Here is a 26,384-nt window from a genome sequence, read left to right on the forward strand (position 1 = left end):
ATTTGAAACAAGAATTCAACAAGGAAGAATTTTATATATGCAGTTTATGTGAGGGAAACAAAAGCAATTATCTGCAACATAAACCAAGGGCTCATCATAATTTCTCAAATGATGTTTTCATGCTCAGAGGTTAAAACTAAAATATCATTTAGAATCTCGAATATACAATGCTTCACCATAGTTTCTTAGTCAAGGATAACTAACTAGAGTAATTTCGCTGTGAAAATACAGCTACTCATATGAATACATGGACACAGCTATGCCTGAATGAAAAATTTAAAATGTGGTTAATATTTAGTCACTCAATAGTTTGATTGTGCTCTTTAAAATTCTTGGTGGCTTCACTAGACATTCTCCATATAAAATGAAGGCAGACTAAAGAGTCATTGCAATTACAATTTTCTACCATTGGATTACCAGAAGAATCTCACAGAGCTTCTGGCATCATTTTGTGGGTCAAACTCAGTAACAGCATCCTGTCATTAAATGTGATCTTTCCAGTGAAATGATTTTAATGCCCCCTATATTGGTACTCCAAGAATATGAGAATGCATATAGACTTGATTCCCAAGTAAATATTTGCTAAAGAAATATGCTCCAATAATGAAAACATATGATACAATTTAGTATTTAAGTCAATTAAAAAAGCTAGTAATACAACTTTTCTTCCTAAAATAGTTGAAAATATTCAAAATATTATGATTTTAATATTTACAGGTTGTCATCCAAGTCTATTTATTCATAAGGCTACTGTAATTTCTATTACAATAATTCTTTAAATTACTCCATGCAGTTTCTATATTAAAAATTTACAGTGTTATAAGGAAAATGTAAATATGATTTCCTTGCAATGTTGACATTATTCATCATAAAATTCTAGTGAGCACATCTTAATCTTGTCCAATATACTGATACATTAGTAGCCCTACCAAATATTCACTAATTTCCTAGAAATTTTAAATGTGAAGAGATAATTCATGCTTATGTTTACCTAGAAGCCTTAGATTATCTCTTAGCTAATAATGGTATTTCATATTCTAATTTACAAAGAAAATGTTTTTACCTGCATGCAGGCAATATAATCATGCACATATTAGAAAACAAAAGATTACTATGGATCAAGCTACATATAGTGACCAAGATTTGAACATATTATTTTCATGCAATAGTTAAAGGCATGATTTTGTGTTTGTCACCACTGACATTCTTTTGAAAAAAATGTATCTTTACATGTACTTTATTATAGTGTTTACTATTCTTACTTTTAGAAGCAAGGGCTTATTTTTTGCTCTCATTACCATTGTGGGCATGTATCTCAATTTATTCTACCTTTTTCTCATATATTACTGAACATTTGAAAACTTTCTTAAATTTTGGATTTTCCATTCTCTGGGTTGTTTTCTTTCTTTCATTTCTATAATAACTTGATTAAAAATAATGCATTCATTTGTCCTTGTTGCAAAAATATGGTAACATAAAAACCTTGATATGAATACTTAGCATTATACAATCAAATGACAAAGAAATATATACTAATTATAGACTATAATATGCTAATCATACACTAACAATTCACAAATTATAAATAATTTCTGTTACAATTATCTGTCACTCACTATACAACAGAAACAGTCTGAAGAAATGTATAAGGTTGTGAGTATCATAAAATATATTGCTTGAAATCACATGGCTATCACGTATAAAATAGAGCAATTTAAATATTTACATTTTAGAAATGTTTTTCTTGATTTGTATAAAACTGTGTCAATACTATTATTGTATCTGACCTGTTTTTATAAAAGTGACAAGAATTCAATTAAAAATGTTTTTTCCATCCCTCCCAGTACTGCACCAGCTCCTCCCATGGGCCCCACTCTCTCTCAATTTCTTGTCTTCTACTTTGATTATTGTTATATACATATATAAATAATTTATACACACATATAGATATAGCTAAACAGATTTATGTGGTGTAATGCATTCATTTAATGATCCTCATGTGTACTTGTATTTATGACTGTACTCTTGGTATTAGATAACTTCTCAGGGTGCTAGTCCCTGGAGAAAATGGATAATGCAAAAAATAGTAATGTATGAATTTCTGAAAAAAAATAATTTGTATCCTGAATTTAATATAAACATATTTTTTTATCTCAGTGAATAACTTTCATAATTTTCAAGTGTCTTTATGTGGAACACAACCAGTAGTAACACATGCAACAAACTGGAAGTATGTAAAGTATATTTTTTCTCCTTTTAACAAAAGGTTTTAGACAATGAGTAACCCAGGATATGTGGCTGTCTAGATGTAAAAACAATATTTGATATTATATAGAGTTAAAATAAAAGAGTTCAGAAATATAAACTTATTGCTAATGCAATATTAACTGTATTATAATCATATTCATAAAACTGGTCTTATAGGTTTCCCATGATATTATTTAGGTCCTGATGGGATGATTTGCATTCAGTAAAAAAGAGAATTGAAAATATGATCATTTGAATGCTTAGTATAAAAATCACTTATGTATTATATAACATAGCATTTATAAATGTAGTTCACTCTTTGCAAGGCTTCTCTCTATCCCCTTAAGTATAGTGTTGCTATGAAATTATATAATTCATAATATTTAGAGAACTGATTAAAGGTGATTTATGATTCCAGTGACTAATTAACATAATTATATTATTTATCTAATTATTGTAATTTTGTTATCTGGCCCTTTAAATGTATTTATACAGATCGTAGTGTCATATAATAATTACTATAATCAGAATGATCATGAGAGTGTTTTAAACTCAAAACATTGTTTTAGGTCAGACTTCTAAGAACAGTTTATCAAGGTTTTAATTTTTAACTTATTTTAAACCAATTTCTTGTGACCAGATTCACACTTAAGTAACACTATTCACTACTTTATTCCCCATGAAGTGTGCATTATGAAATCTAGCAGGCAGAGATGGAGCTTCCATGTGAAGAACAACTTGATTTCTCCTGGTTCTATGACAGAGAGTTCTCAAAATAAGAAACATTAATTGCTGAAAATTTTCCAGTGTTCAACAACTTTAGTCATCAAAGAATAGCAAACTAAAATTTTACCTCAGTCAGAATGGCCATCAACAAGAAGACTATAACAAACAAACCAATAAGCAAAAAAAAAAGGACACAACCACACTCAGTGCCAGGCGGGGGAACCTCCTTTTAAGTTTTGTTTGGTCAAGGAAGGCACAGGTCATACTTCAGATACAGAACTTGGAGCAATGGAGTTTGGATTGACCTGGAAGTCTCCTCCCTGAAGACTAGATCTCACAGTTCTAGAGGATACTACAAAGGTGTTAAAGGAGAAAACTAATCAATAATTGTATCCAGCTGTATAGTCTATGAACCACAACAGTAACCAGTACAGCAAATATTCTCTATTGGTTCAGTAGTTGCATTTTTTATTTTGGGGGTAATCAAAAGCTGTAAACAATGGATACATTTAAACAATGGAGTTTACTCAGTAGTAAGAAAAGTAAATTATGAAATTTGCAAGTAAATGGATGGAATTAAAGACTGTTATACTAAGTAACACAAACTCAGAAAAGCAAGAGGCATAAGGTCTCCCTCATTTGCGAATCATAGCAACAATCCATAATATGTGAGTTTATATCCTAGTGTAACAGCTGGATCCAGGAAAATGGAAAGGAAATATAGAGCTAAAGGGAAAGAAAGAGTCCAAAAGACAGAGATAGTAGGGAACAGATGTCAGCAGTGGGAAGGTGGAGGAAGTTTCGTTGGAAGAGGGAAGGGCATGCAGAGGACCATGGACCTGAAGGAAGAGGGAATTCTGGAGTGAATGGGTGGTGGGAAGTAGGGGTTATGATGGGAGGGGTGATAATGAGAGTGCTTAGATTAGGGAGTGAGGAGGGAGGAAGGACAAGAAAGAGTGAGGAGAGATGAATGGAGCTTGGGTGGTGTGGGAAGTCAGAAAGAAATGTGTTGGCTCAGGAGCTCCCCGAGAAATATACAAATGGTGTTTAAACATTAGTGTATGTCTATAACTGGGGGCTGTATGGCCAGAAGGGCAGTGTCAGGCAGGAGAGACATCCCTTCCAGTGATCAGTCAGAATAGTCCAAGAGACTACCAATATAACACAGTTGGTCACACACAGAGAATATATGTCTAAAAGATGTGAAACCCTGGGTAACATACCTTCAGTGGAACTTCTACACCAAATGTTCATAAAACATAGTGAAACAGGGGGTGGAGAGAATGCTAGTGCATCTCTCAACTCTCACCAGTGAAACTTCCCTATACAACAGAATGTGATGCACACAGAAGGCAACAACTGGCTCAATTTTAGAGAATAAGAGACTGCAGAGTGTGTGTCCCTCAATAGGACTCATGTATCAAAACTCACCCATCTATGCCAACTCAGAGAAGGGCACAAAGTGGAATGAAGAAAATGGCCACCAGGCTAGCCTGGGAACTGTTGGAGACTGATTACTGCTGGGTGAGGGAAAGTAGACTTTTCTTAAAATCTCTAGATAATCTAACTAGACTCAAGTGTATGAACTTACATTGAAAGAAAACTGGGTACAAATGCTTGACTGGATCAGGCTTAACATGTATGGCAAAATGCATGAGGTCCAGTGGTGGCAGTCAGGACATGGATGGAGAAGGGGGTCTAAATTTGATTACGGACTGTTGTATGAAATATACAAAAACTCTATAAAGATATTTTACAAAAGTTATCTAATTTGACACAAGTCCCTCTTAATGCAAAGGAGCTTATTTATGGTACTGTAAATATAGCCAAATATACATGGCTGGAGAAACTGTAGATTCTAGAGAAGAAAACCTATTTGTGTCACATACCTATAGCAATGGAATTTCTTATTGTATTCTAAGTACATATCTTTTTATTTGCAGACAAGTGTACCTCTCACAACTAATCAAAGAAGCTTCTTTTTGCAATAGATGGTGACTACTGCAAAGTTTCACAACTGGCCAAACACAGAAAAAGTGTCTGTGAGAGACACTGAGTATAAGAAACCAGGATCCCAGGCCCTAGGGTGAGATGAGCCTAAAACTTTTAAGTCTAGGCTGTGGTTTTGATAAATGGAGGGACACTGAAAACAGTAACTCTGATAATCCCTTTCTTGCAGAACACTGCCACACTGGCAGGAGAAAGCGGCCTGGTCATAAGTGCAGGCTCCCTGGTCTGTGGGAAAGCATCTTGGTCAAAAACCCTTAGGTCATCTTCTTGTCCTGAATAAATAACTCAGCTATCCGTGGCTAAGAGATTAGGCCAGGGTAAAGGTTTACTACTGAGCTAAAAGCTAAAAGTTCACCATGCTTTTATCTCTAAGAAAGAAAACATTCTGGCCAATAAATTACTGGACGGGCATTGATAACCTTGAGTAAAATTTTAAGAATCCTTCTGGTGCCAACTAACAGATCAAATGTCCTGTTTCTTTGTACCCTAAATCTCTGTATGTGACTGCCATATCCCATATGACTGCCAGTTCCTTGGGATGTATGAATACCATCTGAATTTTAAAATAAATGGCTTGTTGAAATGACACAGGTCCCAAGGTCCAAGACTCTGTTGCTGATCAAGTCTCTCTGCCTTGAAGCCAGTAGGTCCTCTGCTGAGCAAAGCAAACCTGAGTCCTGACAACGAAGGAACACATTTATAATGCAAACTATACAGTTTAGACTCAGTGAACATAGCAGAATAGTGGTCAAAAAGTATATTAATATAAATCTCACCAGTTAAACCTTCTCATACAACAGATGATGATCAACCCTGAAAGTCACAACTGGTCAAATTGCAGGGAATAAATGGCTTACACAGTGCTTATTACAGAATATGACACCTATATCCACTTCTGACAATGAAGACATGGGGACTACTGCAAAAGAGGGGTTGAAAAGATAGTAAGAGCCAGAGGTAGTTGATGACCACAGGGAAACAGCTTTCTAGATAGCTGAGAAGTTACTTATTTGAACTTACAGCATTAATAATAGCATGCACAAGGTCCATACAAACTCAAGCAAGTTCTCAGAATAGAAGTGGAGAAGTGAGGAAGAAGCCCCAACCTTAGCTGAGGAACTATTGGCAAGTAATAGGTACTGGGAGATGGAGAGTTTATTTCTTTGAGTGCATGACATTAGATAGCTTAACCAGGTTCTAATTAATGGACACACACTGAAGAATATTTGGGGACACAAACTTGACTTGATATTCCTTAATATATATGACAGAGTGCATGAAATCAGGCAGGGGGGTCTATAAGAAAGGAGGTGATAGGAGGATTCTAAATATGGTCAAAATATATTGCAGGAAATTCACAAACATTTCATTAAAAATCTATAATTGTTAAAAAAGACATAAAGAAAAAAGACAGCACGCAAAATCAGTTACTAGCATATTTCAATTATGAAAATATCTGAAAGAATTCTAAAAATATCATTTAGATATATCACGCTCAGAGTCCATGTGTCTGCGTTCCCCTGGGGTTCTGGTTACTCCAAGGGGTGGGGCCTGTTGTGGATAATTGACTGTGGAGAGTTAACGGTGGGAGGAGGGGCTTGTGGTGCCATTTTGGGACAGAAGCCACAATGTCTCCAGGAAGGCGCTCGGCGGCAGGCTTGGGTAATGCGCAGCAGCCGGGTGTACTCAAGGACAGAATGACCTGGCACTTATAGACCTGGGGCAAGACTGCTGGCCCCTGAGGGGTTGGCAAAAGCTAGTGGTGACTATGGGCATGCCACAGGAGTGATCTGATATGGTGGGCTCTGAGCCATGGCACTGAGACCCAGAGAGAACTCTGGTGACAAAACTGGCATAGTCCGGCCCAGATAAATGAACCACAGCTTTGGGGATGTGGGTCTGGGAAAGCAGTGCTGTTCCTGCTGCCTCTGGTGGGTCAGCTGGGCTCTGATTCCCAAATCCTGGAGCAGCTGCCAAGAATGCAGGGGGGGAAGGCAATCAAACCCCATACACTTAATGGGGTTAGCGATAGTCACATGGGTTATACAATGGATTATAAAAACAAAAAAGAGGCCAGCCATGCAGAAGCATGGGCCACACAGCTATGTTGTAAATGTGGGGGTATGTTGCAGATATGTGAAGATTTGTTAAGGTTATTCAGAGGCTAGAAAAACTTTTACCCCCAAATGAAGCGCCCAGAGAGGGGGCATAGTCACTTTGCATAATAAAAGATGAGCCCCAGGCAGGGCAAGCTGAAAAGGCTAGGGACATTCTGGCAGATCCAGTTGCAGTGCTTGACACTTTAACTTGTGTAAGGTCCAAGGACTCAGAGGAAGAGATAGATAACAGTAAAAAGGAAAATGACCTAAAAATAAAGGTAGCTAAAGCTGCCCCTCAGATTCAACCATTGATACAAACGGAAAAAGAAAAGTTAGCAGTGCTGTAGCTAGGAAATATTCCATACTACAACTGTTAAAACTAGGAAAAACTTAAAGGCAAGCAATCAGAGAGCCCCTAGCCACATGGCTTCTGAGAGTATGGGACATGGGAGCAAATGACGTCAGTCTAAGTCCTTCAGAAACTTCACAGCTGAGTTATATAACCACCCATCCATTCTTGTGATGTAGGCTATTCAATCTAAGCCAATGCAGGGGGGAGCAGTCCTTAATGGGATGGCTGGTTGAAGGCATTTAAAGATATTTGGCCATCACCAAGGGAGACTTTCTTGATTAGCAGGGGCTGGAGGACTATAAAGGAGGGGTAGGCATTACTGAGAGAACTAGGTATGAGAAAAGCAATATACGATGTCCAGTTCACTGGGCAAGATAAGACAGTGTTCACCAGAGATATGAAGGAAAGCTTAATTCAACTCGAGAGGACCTCGAGAATGGTATGAGGCTTTAATGGTTTTAAGAAGAGCTTTAATATGACAGGATCTTTGTAAAGTGAGACAGGCTTTGGAAAATCTAAATGATTCTGACTAGCATGTAAAACATGTCTGTAAAATAGCAGAACAACTTATAAGAGATATAAAAAAGACAAGTCTAAAGAAACGGTCCACTTGGGTTACTTGAAGACAATTGTGGCAAGACTTAAGTCAAGCCCAAATTCCCAGAGAAAAAATTGATAAAAATCTAAATTCGGTACTGAGGCATTTCTGGAAGGCTTTAAAACCAGAAGAACAGTTTACAAAAGACATCCAAATGATTAAAACTGTCCTAGGGGTTGTTAAGTATCTCCAAGGATTAAATAAGATACATTTCACTTCTGATAAAGGCTATACTAGGGGTGGAAGCAGGTTTTCCCACCAAGTTCTCCCCCAGCAGCCAGGTGTCATCAATGGAGAAATGACAGATATGGCTACAGTTGGGAGTCAGAACCAGGGCCTGCCTGACTCAGGGAACCAACAAGTGCAGTGGGGACAGGGGAAACCCCCTGCCTCCTTAGCCCAGTGAAGGTTCAGTCAACTGGAGCCAACACCTGTAAGTGTATCAATAATAAAGGAATACAAAGAAAGTTCATGTAAAATCTCCCAAGAGCAAAATGACTCAAAAGGGATAACTAAAAATGATAAAGAGCTAACCAAATTAATGCCTTGTACCCTTGCTATGGTACCTAACAAGGGGCTATGGAGAAAACAGTTCCATGCTATGTGAAACCTTGTCTATGATTGATTTAATATATAATGCTAACCTTCCTTCAAGTGTTTTGCAGATGTGAAACCCATTTGAAAGACACCTGAAGAAGCAAAGGCCAGCTATAGCTGTAAGATTCTTGGGAGTTTTATGGTTGGGTAAGACGAAAACAGAGACTCCCTAACTATACAACTGTTAAGAAAATCTATAGTACCAGGGGTGGGTTGGCCCTCTCCCCCATGAGATGTTGGTCAGAGAGATCCTAGAGTTCCTTAGATTCACCAAGGCTATTGTCATTAATGTTGGTTGTACACTAGAAAGATCAGTAAGGCATTGTTGCTGGAGACACTGCATGTTGTGAGCATGGGAGAAGAAGAAGAGATGGAACTGAGACTAAGCCACAAAACTCTGTGCCATTGGATAGATGATGTTCATATTGCCAGAAGGTGCTATGAAGATGGTTGGGGAATAAAGGATCCCCTATGATTCTATTCAACAATGGACACCTCTTCCTGCACACTATTAACATGCCAAGCAATGCCTGCAAGTGCAATAATGGCTCGACCAACATACATACAACTCACAAATTTCTAATTGGATAAGGCCTGCTCCTAGAGGTGAAACACACATCTGGTGCTGTATAACAGGACAACACCTTGTGTCGAGAAAGGCTACTGGCTGTAGAGGGGGATCCATCACAAGTATACTGTTTAATAAATATAGTACACCTACTGGGATATCTTCTAAGCATTTGTATTTACATTCATGTTTGTTTAGATGTGTCTACTTCCTTCCATTTGTCTTTATAGTAAAAGAAACACCACTGAGACAGATCAATGGCCACAGCTTAAAGACAAATGATGGGGAAGCCAAAGAAGTTAGTATATTGCCACGATACAAGAGAGATTGCCCTACAATCTCAGGGACCTTAGCAGAAGATTGGTGGAAAGATTCTAAGAGTGAAGGAAATGGGTGGAGTGTGTTTCCCAGGGTTTCTGGTTCCTCCAAGGGGCAGAGCCTTCTGCGGAGAATTGACTGTGGAGAGTTAGCAATGGAAGGATGGGATTGTGGCACCATCTTGGGACAGAAGCTGCAAACTGCCAGGACCACGTGGTGGTGGGCATAGGGAACATGCTGCAGCCAGTCATACTCAAGGACAGCATGGCCTGGCACTTATGGACCTGGGGAAATACCGCTGGCCCCTGAAGCATGGGTGAAAGCTAGCAGTGACTATGGGTGTGCAGTGAGAGTGATCTGATATGGCGGGCTCTGAGCCATGGTGTGGAGCTGCATGGCATGGAGCTGAGTGGAGAAGAGCTAGGCACGTGGTGCTTGTTTCTTTGTAAGTCACTACCCTCCCCCCCATGATAATAATAAATGCCCATAAAGATATGTTATATATTTTGCCTGATAGTGCAAGAGACCCAGAGAGAATTCTGGCAACAATGTCATAATTAGAAAATTTAACCTTGCCCAGTTTAAATCTTGTAAACTACAACAACTGACCTTGCAAGGTATACCCACCAGTGTAATAGTGACATGAATACTATAGGACCAACTGACCACTTTCAAATTTGACTGATACCTTCTCAGGGTGGAGTCTATACCTGAGATTGGTATCAGGCCTACCAAACTGAGGCTAGACTGGTCACAGACCATAGGGGATAGCCTGTTACTATTACACTGCTAAATATGTATAGGATTTAAATGAGTTTTAATAGCTTATAGTTATAGCCATATATTAATGCATCTCTCAATTCTCAACAGAGAAGCTTCCTGTGAAGCAAATCATAATTAAGACAGAGAACCACTCACTACTAGACAACATGGAGAAAATAAGAGACAACAGAATACTTATCCCTGATAGGACACCTATATCAATATTTGTCTCCCCAAGGTTCAAGGATAATTGCAGAAGAGGGACAGAAAGGTTGTAAGTCTAGGAAGTGGTTGATGATCATAAGGAAACAGAGTTTGCCCTACAGCTGGGCAGTTACTCTTATGAACTCACAGCAAATGATGATAGCATGCACTATTCCCATGTAATCTCAAGCTAGACAAAAATCCCAGCATGGATATGGGGATGTAGGAAAGAAACACAAATACTCCCTGAAGAGCTATTTGCAACTGATAACTTCTGGGAGGCTGAGAATCAGTTTTGTTTAAAAGTGAGACTATTGGTAGTTTGACCAGGCTCCAGTGGATATACACACACCAAAGGGCATTAGGTCTCTCTCTCTCTCTCTCTCTCTCTCTCTCTCTCTCTCTCTCTCTCCATGATAATTTATCTAATCCCAAGTGTGCAGCCCTAAGAATAGGTATGCATGAACACCACTAAATGAACTGAATGTGTGTATATGTGCTGTGTGTGTTGTGTGTGTGTGTGTGTGTGTGTGTCTGGTGTGGATGGAATCAAGAGGCATGCAGATAGGAGAAAGGATATAGATGTGATCAAATTATATAGCATGACATTAGCAAATATTTAATAAGCAATATATAGTAAAGAAAAGAGATGAAAATAAATTCTGGAAGAGATGTGGGGAAAGTGGAAGAATTATACAATTATACATCATTTGCAGAGTGTCATCTGTAGCAGCCACTATGGAAATGAGTGTGTCATTTCCTCAAAAAGCTACAACTTGATCTACCACAAAGTCTAGTTAAACCTCTCTTGGATATGTACCTAAGGGAATCTATATCATACTGCAAAAATAACCTGCTCATCCATATTCATGGATGCTCTATTCACAGTAGCAGGTAAATGGAAACAACCTAGATGTGTATCAACTGTTGCATGGATAATGAAATTATGATACGTTTATACAATGGAATATTATTCAGTTGTAAGGAAAAAGAAATTCACAGATAAACAGATGGTACTGGAAACAATCATCCTGAATGACATAACCCATTCCAAGAAAGATAGTTGTCAAATTGCTTTCTTTCAAATGTGAATCCTAGCTTTGAATTTTAAGATGTCTATTAAATTTCAAAATTCACTGATGAATAATATATAGTCAAGTGATCTTCAGTGATGTTCCAAGAATCCACAATAGGAAACAATATTACTTTAACATGTGACACTGACAAAAGTAAATATATACATAAAAAAGAATAAAAATGGATTCTCATTTCATTAGAAAATGACTCTAGACTTAAATGATACTGGCCTTGACAATAAGTTCTGAATATTACATCAAAAGTACAGGCAACACCACCAAAAATAAAGGGATTGTTTCAAACTGAAAAGCTTATTCACAACAAAAAAACCCAATGAGGTATGGAATAGAAAAAAAAAACTATTAAAGTTCTGATAAGAATTTAATTATCACAATATATTAAAGAAGACTTACAATTCAATAAAATAACAAGGAAAAACAAAGATGCTAAAAGAATTTTGATTTCAAATTTCTAAAAAGAAGACATGAATGAACAGAAAAATAGCACGAGAAACCATGGCATTAATAATCAGAGAATCACAATGACATTTCATACCATACCTATTAGGATACATTTTACATAAATAGTATTAACAAGTATTAAGATTTGAATACTGTATCTATCCCCCAAAGTTATGCTCTGAACACTTGGGCCCCAAGTGTTTAAATTGTCACAGAACTTTTGGGACATGGGGCCTACCTGGTAAGCATGGGCCGATAATTGTGAGCCTTTGAAGGTATTACTCTTATGTGATTTTTGGCTTTCATTCTGCTTCCTGGTTGGCTTCCCCTGTTGAATAGCTGCCATATGCTCTGGCAGACAATCCAAGCCCCTCCCATAGCCATGCCATACTTGCAATGATAGACTGATGTCTAAAACTGTGAGCTAAAATAAATCATCCTCAATTAAGATGTATCTGTCAGTTATTTTGGTAACAATGATCACAAGTTACTAAAATAGGAAGAATATGGGATAATTAGAAACCCTTCTACATTGAGTAGGTATGTAAAATTGTGCTGCCACTCTGGGACATTGATGTGACTCTTTCTCATCATTTTAAACATAAACTCATAATTCTTCTCTTCCTTGCCTTCCCCAGATTATACATTTTAGCCCTCCTCAAATCCAGGAGACCACGTGTGATTAGGGCCAAAATACATATAGTTTCCTGGGAAGAATGTCTGCATACTCTGGTGAGGGTCCAATGATGCTGCTGGCCCCTCCTTTAGTGATGGAGCACAACTGACAAGCCCAACTGTGACGATGTTTAGCAAGCAGGCACAGCTGAAGTCAAGATGATGGCATTTCACGCAAAAGAGACTGCTGTACAACATCATCTTATTAAAAGCACATGGAACTTAAAAGGATTTGGTGCTAGGATCCACAAGTGAGGGAAAACATACATCTTTTGTTTTTCCATGTCTGTGTTACTTCACTTAGAATAATAGTTTCTAGATCCATACATTTACCTGTGAATATCATTATTTCTTCTTTCTTTACTGCTGAATAGAACTCCATTGTGTAAATATACCACCTTTTCGTAAACGACTCGTCAGTGGAAGGGCACTTAGGTTGCTCCCATATCTTATTTATTGTGAAAAGAGCAGCAACAAACATGGTTGTACAAGTGTTTATACAATAGGATGAGTCCTTTGAGTATATGCTAGGAGTGTTATGGCCTAGTCATATGGTAGGTTCATTTTTAATTCTTTAAGAGTTCTCCACACTGTTTTCCATAGGGGTTGCATGAGTTTGCAATACCAACATCAGTGAATGAACATACCCCTTTCTCCACATCCTCACCAGCATTTGGTATAATTTGTTCTCTTGATCCATGATGGGTAAAGGCTTTCCAGTGTGCATACCCTAAGGTCACTCATACACCTCAGCACCCCCTTAGTCATCTCTGTAAGTAAGTTCAGTAAGTTCATTGGTTTTCCAGGAAAACTTGAATTAAACATTGGTTTGACACTAGAACTTTAAAAGGGGATAAGCATTGCTTAGTATCCCCAGGAAAAGAATTCTCACAACAGATGGGACATTTATCTGTTAATGTTATCATAATAAATGTATCATAAATGTCTCATAATCATTAGAAAAGAAAATGGGAATGCAAAAAATTGTAAAGGGGTATGGGAATGGAGATATTTTCCAAAATAGACAGAAAAAAAGAGAAAGCATAAGCAAGTGAGGAAGGTCTGTGTAGGTTTGTATATAAAGGTTGAGACAAAAATAATATACAAATAATGTTAAAATTTCTAAGATCATAGTTTAGTCAACTAGTTTAAGGAACAAAACACATGTCTAGTCAAGTTTTATCTGAGAACATTTTGTTTTTGCTCAAGCTGAATCTACGAAGTACATGATAATTAAAAGTACCAGACTGGATGAACTGACCTTCTTAGATATTTAACAGTCATACTTTGAGGCCTATACTAATTTGCTCAGAGGGACTTAAAGGACAGTTTTTTGCTCCTTTCCCTCCAAGACCAACTAAGTTCCAAGAGACTATGGAGAATCTCTCAAAATGTCCTGCAACTGTGGTGAGTCACCTTTTTGTTCAGGGAAGCCATGGAGACCCCACCAGATGGACTTGAACCAGTGTCCAGTCTACAAAGAGAAGGGTCAACTGAGAGGAAACATTTCTTCCCTGCTTCCAAGTGAAGCCAGCCATTTTGAGCAGGACCTTTGACTTATCTTCACATAGATGGAAAAGGTGAAAGAAAGGGGATCCTACCAAACCCATGTGACTCCTGAGGAACAGATCCCCTAATGACCTTGAGAGTACAAATAAATTGGTTTATTTGGACCAACTTAATGGTCTTAAACACTCAAAAGGAAAGCAAAACCAAAGATTAAAGTGATCGATATATTTCTTTAAGAATTCAAGGGATTACACTTCCCAGAAATTAGGCTTAAATCAATATAAAATGCTATTTAGACAATTTTCTCATTAATGATTTTGTTTCTAGGCAGAAAGTGCTGCTCAGATGTAAGACTTCAAATGTTGGTCTGTAACATGGTAGTGCCCACCTATAGCTAACGGAGACAACCCACTATTGTTCTAAAATGATGGCTAAATTTGTTTTCTCCCACTATCTAGAAGCCTTTGAAAGGGAACTATCAAAGTGACTGAAAACAAATCCTGAGTCCATCACTCTCGAATCCAGTCTTAGCAGACAAAACTAAAAGGAGGAGGAATCCAAAAGAGGGATGCTTTTGGAAGCTCTCCTCAAGAAATTCCAATGGACTCTGACAGAAACACTTGAAATTCGCCCTGTTCTGACTTTTTTCTGGTTTCCTGTAGAGAGCTTGTAATGCTAACCACTCTTGCCTTTACTTCTTCTTCACATCTCCTATTTACCAGGCACAGACTCTCTTTTCACTCCACAGATAAAGAGTTGCACAATTTTGCAGTCTTTTAGATAGACCCACTGAAGGGGTATACCAATTACATCACCCTGCATCCCTGTTCAGCTTGGAAGAAGCCAGAGCATTCTGCGTTCCAATTCCCTATCTGAAATTTGGGTAACCTCCTCAGAGGATGGTGTGATAAGAATAGGATATAGGAATTGGCTAGGCAGTTAGGGTAAAAAGACCACAAAGAAAAGTAGCCAGTTTCTTGGCTAAGAGACTAAATGTCTTTGGGACTCTTAACAACATACTCTGTTCCAAAGGCCAAAAATGACAATAGTATTTGGGAGCTTTTATCTAATCGTTAAAAGATTTTAGGGTTACCTCTTCAGAGGGGGGAATGTTAGAGTAGCAAAGATCCCCATAAAAATAAATAAAATAGAAAAAGAACAAGCACATGAAGTTGTCAGAAAAAAGTGATGGGGAGATATGGGAGGAGTTGGAGTGAAGGGAGTGGGCATGGATTTGAACCAAACACCCTATATGCATGTATAAAATTCTCAATAAAATTTTTAATGCTAAAAAATTCTTGTAATTCTTTATCTGGGTAAAGATTCAAAAGTATTAAAAGCAGGTAAACAAGATGATATTTGTACACTATTATTCACAGGTGCATTATTCAAAATGTTCAAGATAAAGAAAACAAGAGAAATGTGCATCAAGGGAAGAATAAATAAATAAAATTCAATACACATTTGTTGGACTCTCATTCAGCCTTTTTAAAATGTAAAGAAATTCAGTCACAAGCTACTATATGTGTGAATCTGCTAGACAAGACACTAAGTAAAATAAACCAGACACAGAATATAATCATTTCATGGCTTCACCTATTTGTGGCATTTAAAGTATTCAAACTCATAGAATCACATTTAGGAGAAAAGTTCTCATACTCTTTTCATATGATAAAACATAATAATGAAATTTGCTTTAAAATATTTTAATAAATCCAGCATATTAGTAAAATAATGAGAAAAATCACAGCATCATCACAGTTGAATAAAAAGAAAGAGATATGTTCAATAAACTTTCTTTACATGAATAAAAATGAATTATATACAGAAATAAACATCTTCAACCTATTGAATGGCACTGACGAAACATTCCCTGACACTATATTTAAGGCTGTATATTGAAAGCTTTATTCAGAGAATCAGGAATAAAACAAATATGTCAGCTGTTCAATTTCTATTCACTACTAAAGTAGATGTCCTAGTCAGAGAATAAAAAAAAAAAAACAATAGCAGTAGATAAATAATATAGTCTATTAGAAGATACAATGATACATAAAAGTCATAAAGAAGATACAGAATAATCTAGAGAAGATCATCAGAGATTTATATTCTAGATGGAAGAAATAAACATGATCACTAAAGAAAAATAATTTGTATTTCTAAACAATAAGAATGAACAGCGTGAAAATAAAACTAAAAAATACTTCCATTTACAGCTTAACTTAAATCATTAAAATAATTAAGAATTAACTCAATGATGCATAAAATATATACTATGAAATTTATAAAACACCATTTGGGGGAGTTAATGAGACCCTCAATTAAGAGAAAAATATCTTCCATTCATGAATCATAATATGTAGTAATTTAAGTCAAAGAAACCCACCAAATTTATCTACAAAACCAGCATAATCCTTATTGAAATTTTAATTGCCCTTTCAGCAGAAATCCATATTAAAACTGATTTTAGAATCCTTATAGAAATGTAAATAATAGTAATATCTAAATAAATCTTGATTTTTAAAATATACCCATACTTCCAAATTATAGAGATTTCTATACACAATATTTTAGACATTCTGATACTAGCATAAGAATAGATATATAGACCTTCAAATAGAATTCAGAGTCAAGAAATCAACCCTTACTTTGATGGTGAAGTATTTTTTTTGACAATGGTGCCAACTCAATCCAGTGGAGAAAAGTGTTCAACAAATGGTGCTGGGACAATTGGATATCTGTATGTAAAAGAATGAAATCAGTCGACTAGCCATCACCAAACATGAAAATTCAAAAAGGATTATAGTTCTAAAGTGCAAGAGCTAAAGTTACAAATTTTACAATTATAAAGGATTCTTTGATACTTCACTAAAAGTATATGTATTAAAACAAAAGTTAGATAATTTGATCTTTACATACTTAAAAACTTACACAAAGCAATACTGTGAAAAAATGGAAGAAAGTCACAAAATGGGATGAGGTATTTAAAAATTGTGTGTCTGTAATCTTTTATTCAGTATATATGACTTTTAACAGCTACAAAGAAAAAGACAAACATCCCAACTTGTAAATGAATAAAAATATAAAGATATTTCTTCAAAATATATATATAGATGGACACTAGGAAGATGATCAAGTTCATTATTTATCAGGGAATCCAAGTTAAAACTCCAAAAAGATAAGGTCACCACCATTAGTCTGCTACTAGGAAAAGGACAGACAGCAATAAGAGCTCAGGGGAATGGGGTAGAATTAGAACCTTCATAGATTTCTAACAGGAATGTAAAGTGCTGTAGCCACATTTGTAAACAATGTGGTAGAGTTTCAAAGTACCATTCATGTTTAGTTATTTTTGGACCCAGAAATTTCATTCCCACCTGTATGTACAAGATAAAATTTAAAAAATCAACACAAAATTTATACACAAATTTTCAGAACAGCATTATTTATAATAGCTAAAAAGTTTTAAATTACAAATTATGTGAAATTCCGGATATAGAAACAAATAGTGGCAAATCCATTTAATGGAATAACAATTCAGCCACAGTAAATTTCAAAGCAGCACAGTATTTATACAGAGGCGTGAACAGTGCTGGTTAGTTTTATCCAAATTTTCACTGAGACTGTGAAGCACAGAGCAGATTACAAATATTAAAAAGTACTACTTTAGTCAGGAAATTACTATATATACAACTGTGGACAAGGAAAGTGTGCAGATGATAAGAAGTTAGCCACATTAAAATGAAACCATTTATATTGTACCAGGGAAATAACAATGACTGATGACATCTCCTGAATCAGAAAGATATCATCTATCAAAGGGTCAAGTCTTTAAACTTATGTAACTTTTATTTGTGAATAAGGCTCCAGATCATTCTGCTTGCCCAGACCATCAAAGAACAGTGCCTCTAGAATTCCTTTCCCCACATTCTGCAGTCCAGGAACTCAGAAGCTATGACAGCCATGGTCTAAGGGAGCCCAGCTATTTCAATAGGCAATGGCAGATTATGGCATTGTCCACATGAGACTTGGCTTTGCGGGTATGCAGACTCTAAGAACTCTAGACTTATAGACACTTCTAAGATTTTTTTGAAGGAAAGACTGGGAGTCCAGGGAAAGTGGGTTAGCAATGCATTAAGCTCTGGGGATAAACCCTAAGCCTCAAGATAGATCTGAGATGCTAGGAGAAGAAGAATCTGTCAAAAATCTTCAGTGTATAAAGTCAGCATGAAAGAGAAGTGCACTACATTAAGACCATATACGGCTGAATATTCCAAAGCCTTTGCAGCTTACATCTTCCTATCATGTGCTCAGGAGGCAAACATAGAACTGCAGAAATTAAGAATTGTATTTTTGGGTCTTCATTCCACTTTGGACCAATTAATCATTGTTTTCTAATTTTTCCCATAGTCAAATGGGGACATTTTCCATTATATCTTAGAACTGTGAAACATTTTGTTTGTTCTTTACTGATAATCACAGATTTGGATTTTCCTTGAGGATGAGGTTTTGATTGTAGACTATGTACTAAAAATGACACAGTTAAGACTCTGGAAATTTTAGAGATGTATTAAAGGCATTTTGCTTGGGATATGATTATGAGCCTCTGAGAACACAATGTACAATTTTTGTTTTAGACGATCATGAAACTCATGTGTCAAAGACTTGTTCATTATTCCAAGCTGGTAGAACCTTTAAGGAGTAAAGCATTCTGAAAGGAGTGCTCTAAAAGAGAACATTATGATCCTGGTCCAATCTTCTCTCTGTTTACTCTTGCTGGAATTTTTGACATAAATGCTATACCATGTGTTCTCTGTCACAATGTTTCCGTTTTTCTATAGGTCTGACACAATGTAAGAAAGTGATATGGACTGAATTTTCTTTGACATAATCAGAATACTATGTTCTGCATTCTGCATTGTACAGCTAATATATTTTGTCATGTCATTACAAAGTGACTAGCACACTAAAATTCAGTAACACAATATGGAAACAAAATATAACATTTAATGTATTAAATATTTGCATCAATTAAAATAAAATGGTAGGATCAATGATCTAATGTCCTAACATATGGAAGAAAAAAGGGAGTAATGTAAAACTAATTTCAAATGGAAAGAAGAAATAAAGATAGATATAAACAAATGATACTGTACTCAGGAAAAATAAATCTTGAAAAGAGATTGATTTGAAAAATATCAGTAAAATTTAAATTCATTTGTCTATAATGAGCATAAAAGACAACACTCAAATGCACAACCAATAGTCAAACAGTAGACACTACTAAAGCTCTTGCAGACACCAAGAGCACAATATGAACATTAGAAAAACTGATGAAAATGTAAATTCAGCAAGTTTGATGAAATAGAGAAATTCTTCAAAAGGTACAATCTATCAAAATTGCAAAACATGAAAAAGAAGTCTGAACACTCCTAGGATGAATAAAGAAATTGTGTCTAATCTTTGAAAAATCACCACCATAAAATATCTATGTATAAATTGTTTCAATGAATAATTCTATCAAGGACACTATAAAGAATTAACAATTATGTTATATGCTACTGATAACAGAAAATGGAACTCAAAGTTTCATTTTTGAAATGTATATCTGTGATACTAAATGAAAACTAATATTAAAGGAGAGCTCTGCAAGCCAACGTCCCTCTTGTTCATAAATATAAAAGTCCAAACAAAATATTAGCACACCATATACAATGAAGAGCAAGTAACATTTCTTTCTCTGTGCCTTGATTGCCTCACTCAGTATTATTTTTCCAATATCATCCATTTATCTGAAAATTTCATTTTTCTTTAAGATAAAATAAATTTCATTGTGTATACACACCACATTTTCAGTATCCATCTCTTGATGCATATCTAGGCTGATGCCATTTCCTTGCTAATGTGACTTCAGGAGCAATAAACGTGGATGAGTCAGTATCTCAGTAATAAGACAAAGTCCATTGGGTATCCAGGTGGGTAATAGCACGTCATATGGTAGTTCTATTTCTAACTTTTTTGTTTTTTTTATTTTTAATTGAGCTTTTGTACATTTTATACAACAGATCTTAATCAAATTTAGACCCCCTCATCCATGCCTCCACACAGTGTTTCTAGCTTTCATAAATCTCCACAGTGATTTCCAAGTGGCTATACATAGTTACACAGGTAGATTTAACTTCAAAAAGGCCTGGGAGGTAAATGACTTAAGAAAGGGGGGATAGTAGGACATAGGTAATATGAAAATAGAGAGAGGGAACACTGTGAGCAAAAATATTTACGTAGGGAATAGTTCAGGCATAGGCGAAATCAGGGAGTCGGGAAGTATTAACCAAAACTAAAAGGTTAAGAAAAAAGTCATAGAGAAACCTACCTACTATCCTGTATCCAAACCAAAAGAGTAACTTAAGATATACTGCATAGATGGACGAGGTTCTTCTTAGTTATTATTGGTTATTAAACAAAAATCTTAATGCTAGATGTTAGATACCTCTTTCTGATTTACTGATCAGCATGGTCTTAGAAGCTGTCGAATCAATACATGACTTTCCCATTCCTCTTGGTTGCCCATTTGAACTAGATGATAAGATCCTAGTACTGAAGACACCTCACACTTTTGTTGCATGATATTGAGAAATCAAGCTGGAGCTGAGCTGGAAGCTTCCTCCATGCTGCCTAGCTTTCATCGAGCTGGAAAGTGACATGCAAGCTGCTGGTTGAGTAAAAGTATCAGTGGCTTTACCCAGTTGTGAACCGTATGAATTCTGATACCAATTTTCCAGTCAAGATGCACCCACCTATTCAACAGTGTCATGACAGTTATGGGGATTACCAACTGTTTTCTGATTGGCTGTGAGGCTTACTCGAGGGAAGGGAATCCACAGCTGGTACTGTAAGCTTGCCAGAAAGTCTCTGGTCAGGGAGGTGATAGTCCTTACAGTGAAGGACAGGACTTAGTTCTGTTGTTTAGCTAAAGTGACAAAGCATAGAGTGACTTTCTAAATACATGTGTTTACCTGCAGACAACCATCACTCTCAGCTTTAATCAGATAAGCCTCTTTTTACAGTGAAAAGCAGCGACTGCAGTGACTCTGCTGCCCAAGGTGATAAGAATAAGCGATAGTTGAGTGTTCAGCCCTAAAGATATTTACACCATTCACTTCAATGCTTGGAAAACATTGGAGAAGCGGGGGGGGGGGGGGGGGCGCTAAAGAATGTAAAACTTTGAAAATGCGGAGAAAGGACTCAAAATGCCATCTTGTGGGCAAGACACAGATATTGTAATTACAAATTCATAGCAGCTGCAGAGTGTAAACAAGAATGGGGTCTTCATCAGTCATTTGTAGATGGAGAAGTGACACAGTGGGTCCTGCCCCTCACTCCTGACCTATTTGCTACTGATGGACTCAGGGAGAGTGGCAGTCATTGGGTTCAGTTTTTAACCTACTGATGATGCCACCAGGTTTCAGTAGATCATTCTAAGACAATAATTACACACAGGGTCCTGGTTAAATTTAAACTGATCATAAAATAAAGCAGAAATTATGAATCTGAGAAAAGGACAGACAGGGAGGAGAGAAATTTGATGGAAGTGGGAGAAGTATGAAAGGCATCATGGGGAGGAAGTATCCAGAACGCAATATTTGTATATATAAAAATTTCAAAGAACTAATCTAATACAAATATTAAAATATCAAATATAATAATGTACAAAAATAAATATGTAAAATGGAAATTTGTGATTTATTCTAGTTATTGAAAGCTAGTTTAACAATGGAAAAATAATAGGTTACGGCATATTATCAATATGCCATAAAACATGTGCTTTTGACATATGCAGATGAAGCATTAGGCAAAATACAATAAATTTTTTATGAATAAATCTTTTGCCCAGTTAGCAATAGGCATCAATACAGCCAATTCATTGCACTTCAAACCAAAAAAAACCTAAATTAAACACAATATATTTTGATGAAAAGCGATTACATTCTGTCTAAAATCAGAAATATTTCAGGTATGTTCACTATCTATACATTTATTAAAAAAGAAGAAAGAAGCTAAGCACTAACATTCATATATCTCTGCTTTCTGAATATGGATATAACATGGCCAGCTTCCTCAAATACTTCTCTCCAAACCTTCTCTGCCATGATGACCTGTGCCATCAAACTGTGAGTTAAGATAAATCTTTCCTTCCTGAACTGGTTTTTTCAGCTATTTTGCCATAGTAACTAGAGTGTGTGTAATATACACAGGATATCAATAATCCAGAGTATAGTGCTGGAGGGACGAGGCAGCTACAGGGGTAAACAGAGGAGATAAAGAAGAAATTAAAACATATCTCTGATTTTCCGATTAGGGTTTCTCTGTAGCCCCAGCTGACCTAGAACTTGCTATGCAGACCAAGCTGGCCTGAATCTCACAGAGATTCTGCCTCTGCCTCCCAAGTACTGGAGTTAAAGTGTGTTCCACTAAGACTGACTTACATGATTTTATTTTTTAAAATAAAGGTAGAAAGGCTGGTGATATAGTTCAGTGGTTAAGCACACTGACTTCTCTTAAACAGGATGTGGTTTTGAATTCCAGCACCCACATGGCGGCTAACAACTGTTTGAAACTCCAGTGCCAGGGGATCAGACGCCTTCTTCTTCTGTCACAGGTGAACTTCCACAGATGCATTCAATACACTCATTTACATAAAAAATAAAAAATAAAGATATGAAAGAAATTTAATGAAGTTACAGTAGCCTTTCAAAAAATGTTTCTGGAGCCACAAAGCAAACCAATCAAACACAAACCCATCAGCTTTGAGATTGAGGTGTTAGTATTATAAAAGTAAACAATTTACAGACAAAATTGCAACAGAAGAATAAACTCAGGATCAATGGCTAAGAAAAACATTCATAGTTGAGACTAAAAATATTACAAGATAAAAAAAAAGATATGTAATTTGGACTTCATTAACTTTTCCCATCTGTGAATACTGAGAGCTACAACAACAACTGTTTGACAAGATATGCACACTGGTACAATACAGGCATGAATATTATTGGAGTAAACAATCACTCTCTGATTGGCTTTAAGTTCTACTTCAAAGGATGGATCCCATATCTGACACTGACATCAGGCTTAGAAATCTGAGGCTAGAAAAGACATAGGACATATGGAGGGCCTAAGAGTAGTTTTCTAATAAATATTATTATATTTAAACTAACTCCTAAAGACTTCTTGTTATAGTCATAGATTATTGCATCTCTCAACTCTCAGCATAAAGCTTCCATATGCAGCAGATGGTGATTAACACAGTAACCCACCACAGGCTAACATGCTGAGAACAGAAGGCTACAGAATACTTATTTCTAAATAGGGCAACTATTTCAAGCCTCTCCCTCCCAAGGTTCAGTGATCACTGAGGAAGATGAGGAGGAAGGACTGTAAGAGCCAAAGGGGTTAGATATTCAAAAGGAAACAGTTTTCCAGAAAGCTTGTCAGTTACCCATATGAGTACATGGTGACACCAAGAACAAGTCTTATGCAAGCTCACACCAGACAAAATCCCAGCTGGGTCCCTTTAATCTTTGGTTATACTTTCCTTTTGGGTGTTTAACACCATACAGTTGGGCCAGATAAACCAACTTGTTTTTACTCTTAAGGTTGTTAGAAGATCTGTTCCTCGGGGGTCACGTGGGCTTGGGAGGAGCCCCTGGTTCCTTTCTTTTACCAGTTTCATCTATGTGAAAATAATAGGTCCTCCTCGACCGTGGCTGGCTTCACTTGGATGCATGGAGGAAATGTTTCCTCTGTGTTGACCTTCTTCTTTGTAGACTAGACACTGGTTCAAGTCTATCTGGTGGGGTCTCCATGACATCCTTGATGAAGAGGAAAGGTGACTCACCACAGTTACAGGACATTTTGAGAGATGCTCATAGTCCCCTGGAACTTAGTTGGCCTTGGAGGGCAAGAAGCAAAAACTGTCCTTTAAGTCCCTCTGACCAAATTAGTATAAGCCTAAAAGTATGGCTGTTAAACATCCAAGAAGGTTAGTTCCACCACTCTGGTACTTTTAATTACCATGTGCTATGATAGGTAAAGCTTGGGCAAAGACCAAAGGTTCTCAAACCTTGCCTAGACATATATTATGATCCTTGAGCTAGTTGTATGTATAATTTGTCAGTAGGTTGTTGGAATAATATAGTTAGCTATTGTGAAAAGAGCAGCAACAAACATGGATGAAATGGAGATCTTTTTTAAAGATTAAAAACTCATTCAATTTTATGTCTTACAGGGCTTATACTGAGTTCAATAATATATTAATTCAACTGTGAACCTAGAAACTTGCACGCACTTGTGAAAGAGATATACTGTTCCTCTGGAGTGTGTTACTGAGTACGGTACATCTGTAGTGAAATGCTTCTAAGCATGTCGTTATTAAAAATTTTTTTTAAAATGGTTAAAAAAATAATTCTTCAAAGCATAAAAATTTGCTCCTTAACAATTAGTAGATGTGAACAACATTACCATTAAAATCTACCTGATGACTTTATATCCATACTCAGATGCCAAGGAGGTCAGAAAGTAACTGACTGTGACTAGTAATAATGATATATATAGAGATTAGAAACACATGTGCATCTTAGTGCCAATTGTATTAAAAATGAATTTTTCTGTATGAAACTGTATTTTAATAATGAAATGGAGATATTTTTTAAAGTTTAAAACCTCAAGATATTTTTAATTACTCTGTGTCAAGTAGATAAACCTTTTTTAAAGTTATATTGAGTACAATATGATATAACTGTATTAATTCAACGAAATAAATAATTTTAAAAAAACAAATAAATTAAAAAATATTTAAAAAGGAAAAAAAATGAGTTTTTCTGTATGAACCAGTATATTTTAAAATGAAATGGAGATCCTTTATAAAGGTCAAAACCTCATCCAATTTTATGTCTTATAGGGTTTATAGTGAGTACAATATTGTATAACTGTATTAATTCAAGTGTGAGCCTAGAAATTTACAGCCAATCTTGAAAGACATGCAACTTTGCTCTGGAAATTGTTATTGAATATGTCAATGCTGTTGTAATGAAATGCTTCTTCTAATCATGAGGTTATTAAATAAGTACTTTAAAAAAACTTACCTGGGTAAGAAATACCAACATGACCTAAGGAGCTTTGGACAAATGATGGCTGCTTGGAGTGGGAGAAACAGTGTCTTATAGGGATAGGACTTTTGGTAGACCCATTGGTTGAATTCACACTGAAGGGCTTTTGGGGACACAAATCAGAATCCTTAGACTTTATTATGTATATAATATAATACATTAAACTTGGTGAGGGGCAGTATGGGGAGGTGTGAATAGGTGAAGGGATCTCAATATGATCAAATTATATTGTATAAAAATTGCAAACTTTCAATTAAAATATTTATTCAGTAAAGGACTTCATCAAAATGAAGAAAGAACAGTTCTTCCCTTTAAGAGGGTACTGTACATACTGCAACTGGGTAAGCATAATTTTGAATTACATATCTGACAAAGAGCTAATATTTGAAATTTATAAATATCTCTATTACCTGGGGTATGCTGGTACATGTCTGTAGTTCCAGCACTGAGGAGGCTTCAGTAGGAGGAACAGAAGGGTATGGCCAGAATCTGGTACATAGTTACACTGTGTCTCAAAAAAAAAACAAAAAACAAAAAACAAAAAACAAAAAACAAAAAAACAAATAGGCATCTGGAGATGGCTCATTGGTTAAGAGCACTAACTGCTCTTGCCGAGGACCTAAGCTCAGATTCCAGCATTCATATGGGGGATAACAACACTCTGTAACTCCAGTTTTGGGGGATCTGACATCCACTTCTGGCCTTGGCATGCTCAATGTGCAATTATATACAAGTAGACAAAACACCCATATACGTAAAATAAAATAAATAACTAAACAAACACGGAAACAAAAAAACATGAACTCTTAAATTCAATGGCAAGAAATCCATCCAATTAGAAAATGGACAAACAATATAAGAAATATTTTAACAAAGATTTTATGTGTGTGTGTGTGTGTGTGTGTGTGTATGTGTGTGTGAATTGCAATCAGTTTTATAATATCATTGTATAGACCTCCAGTATGGTCACAGGTAAAAAATGAACTAACTGCAGGATGAAATATTGGAAATGATGT

The 26,384-nt window shown here is 36.1% G+C and overlaps 1 protein-coding gene across 5 annotated transcripts in view; it reads right to left on the reverse strand.

The window, feature by feature from the left end:
* Dach2 (dachshund family transcription factor 2) overlaps positions 1-26,384 on the reverse strand; it is a 597,198-nt gene that overhangs the window by 48,029 nt on the left and 522,785 nt on the right. The window contains exon 9 of one of the 5 annotated variants that reach the window (XM_008822494.2): positions 16,852-16,941. The exons of the other annotated variants lie outside the window; for them this stretch is intronic. Within the exon in view, the coding sequence (XP_008820716.2) occupies positions 16,852-16,941 (90 nt within the window). The remainder of the gene's footprint in view (positions 1-16,851; positions 16,942-26,384) is intronic. 5 annotated transcript variants of the gene reach the window in all.

This window comes from Nannospalax galili, unplaced genomic scaffold (assembly GCF_000622305.1).
Source record: "Nannospalax galili isolate Female #2095 unplaced genomic scaffold, S.galili_v1.0 scaffold10, whole genome shotgun sequence".
Lineage (NCBI taxonomy): Eukaryota > Metazoa > Chordata > Mammalia > Rodentia > Spalacidae > Nannospalax > Nannospalax galili.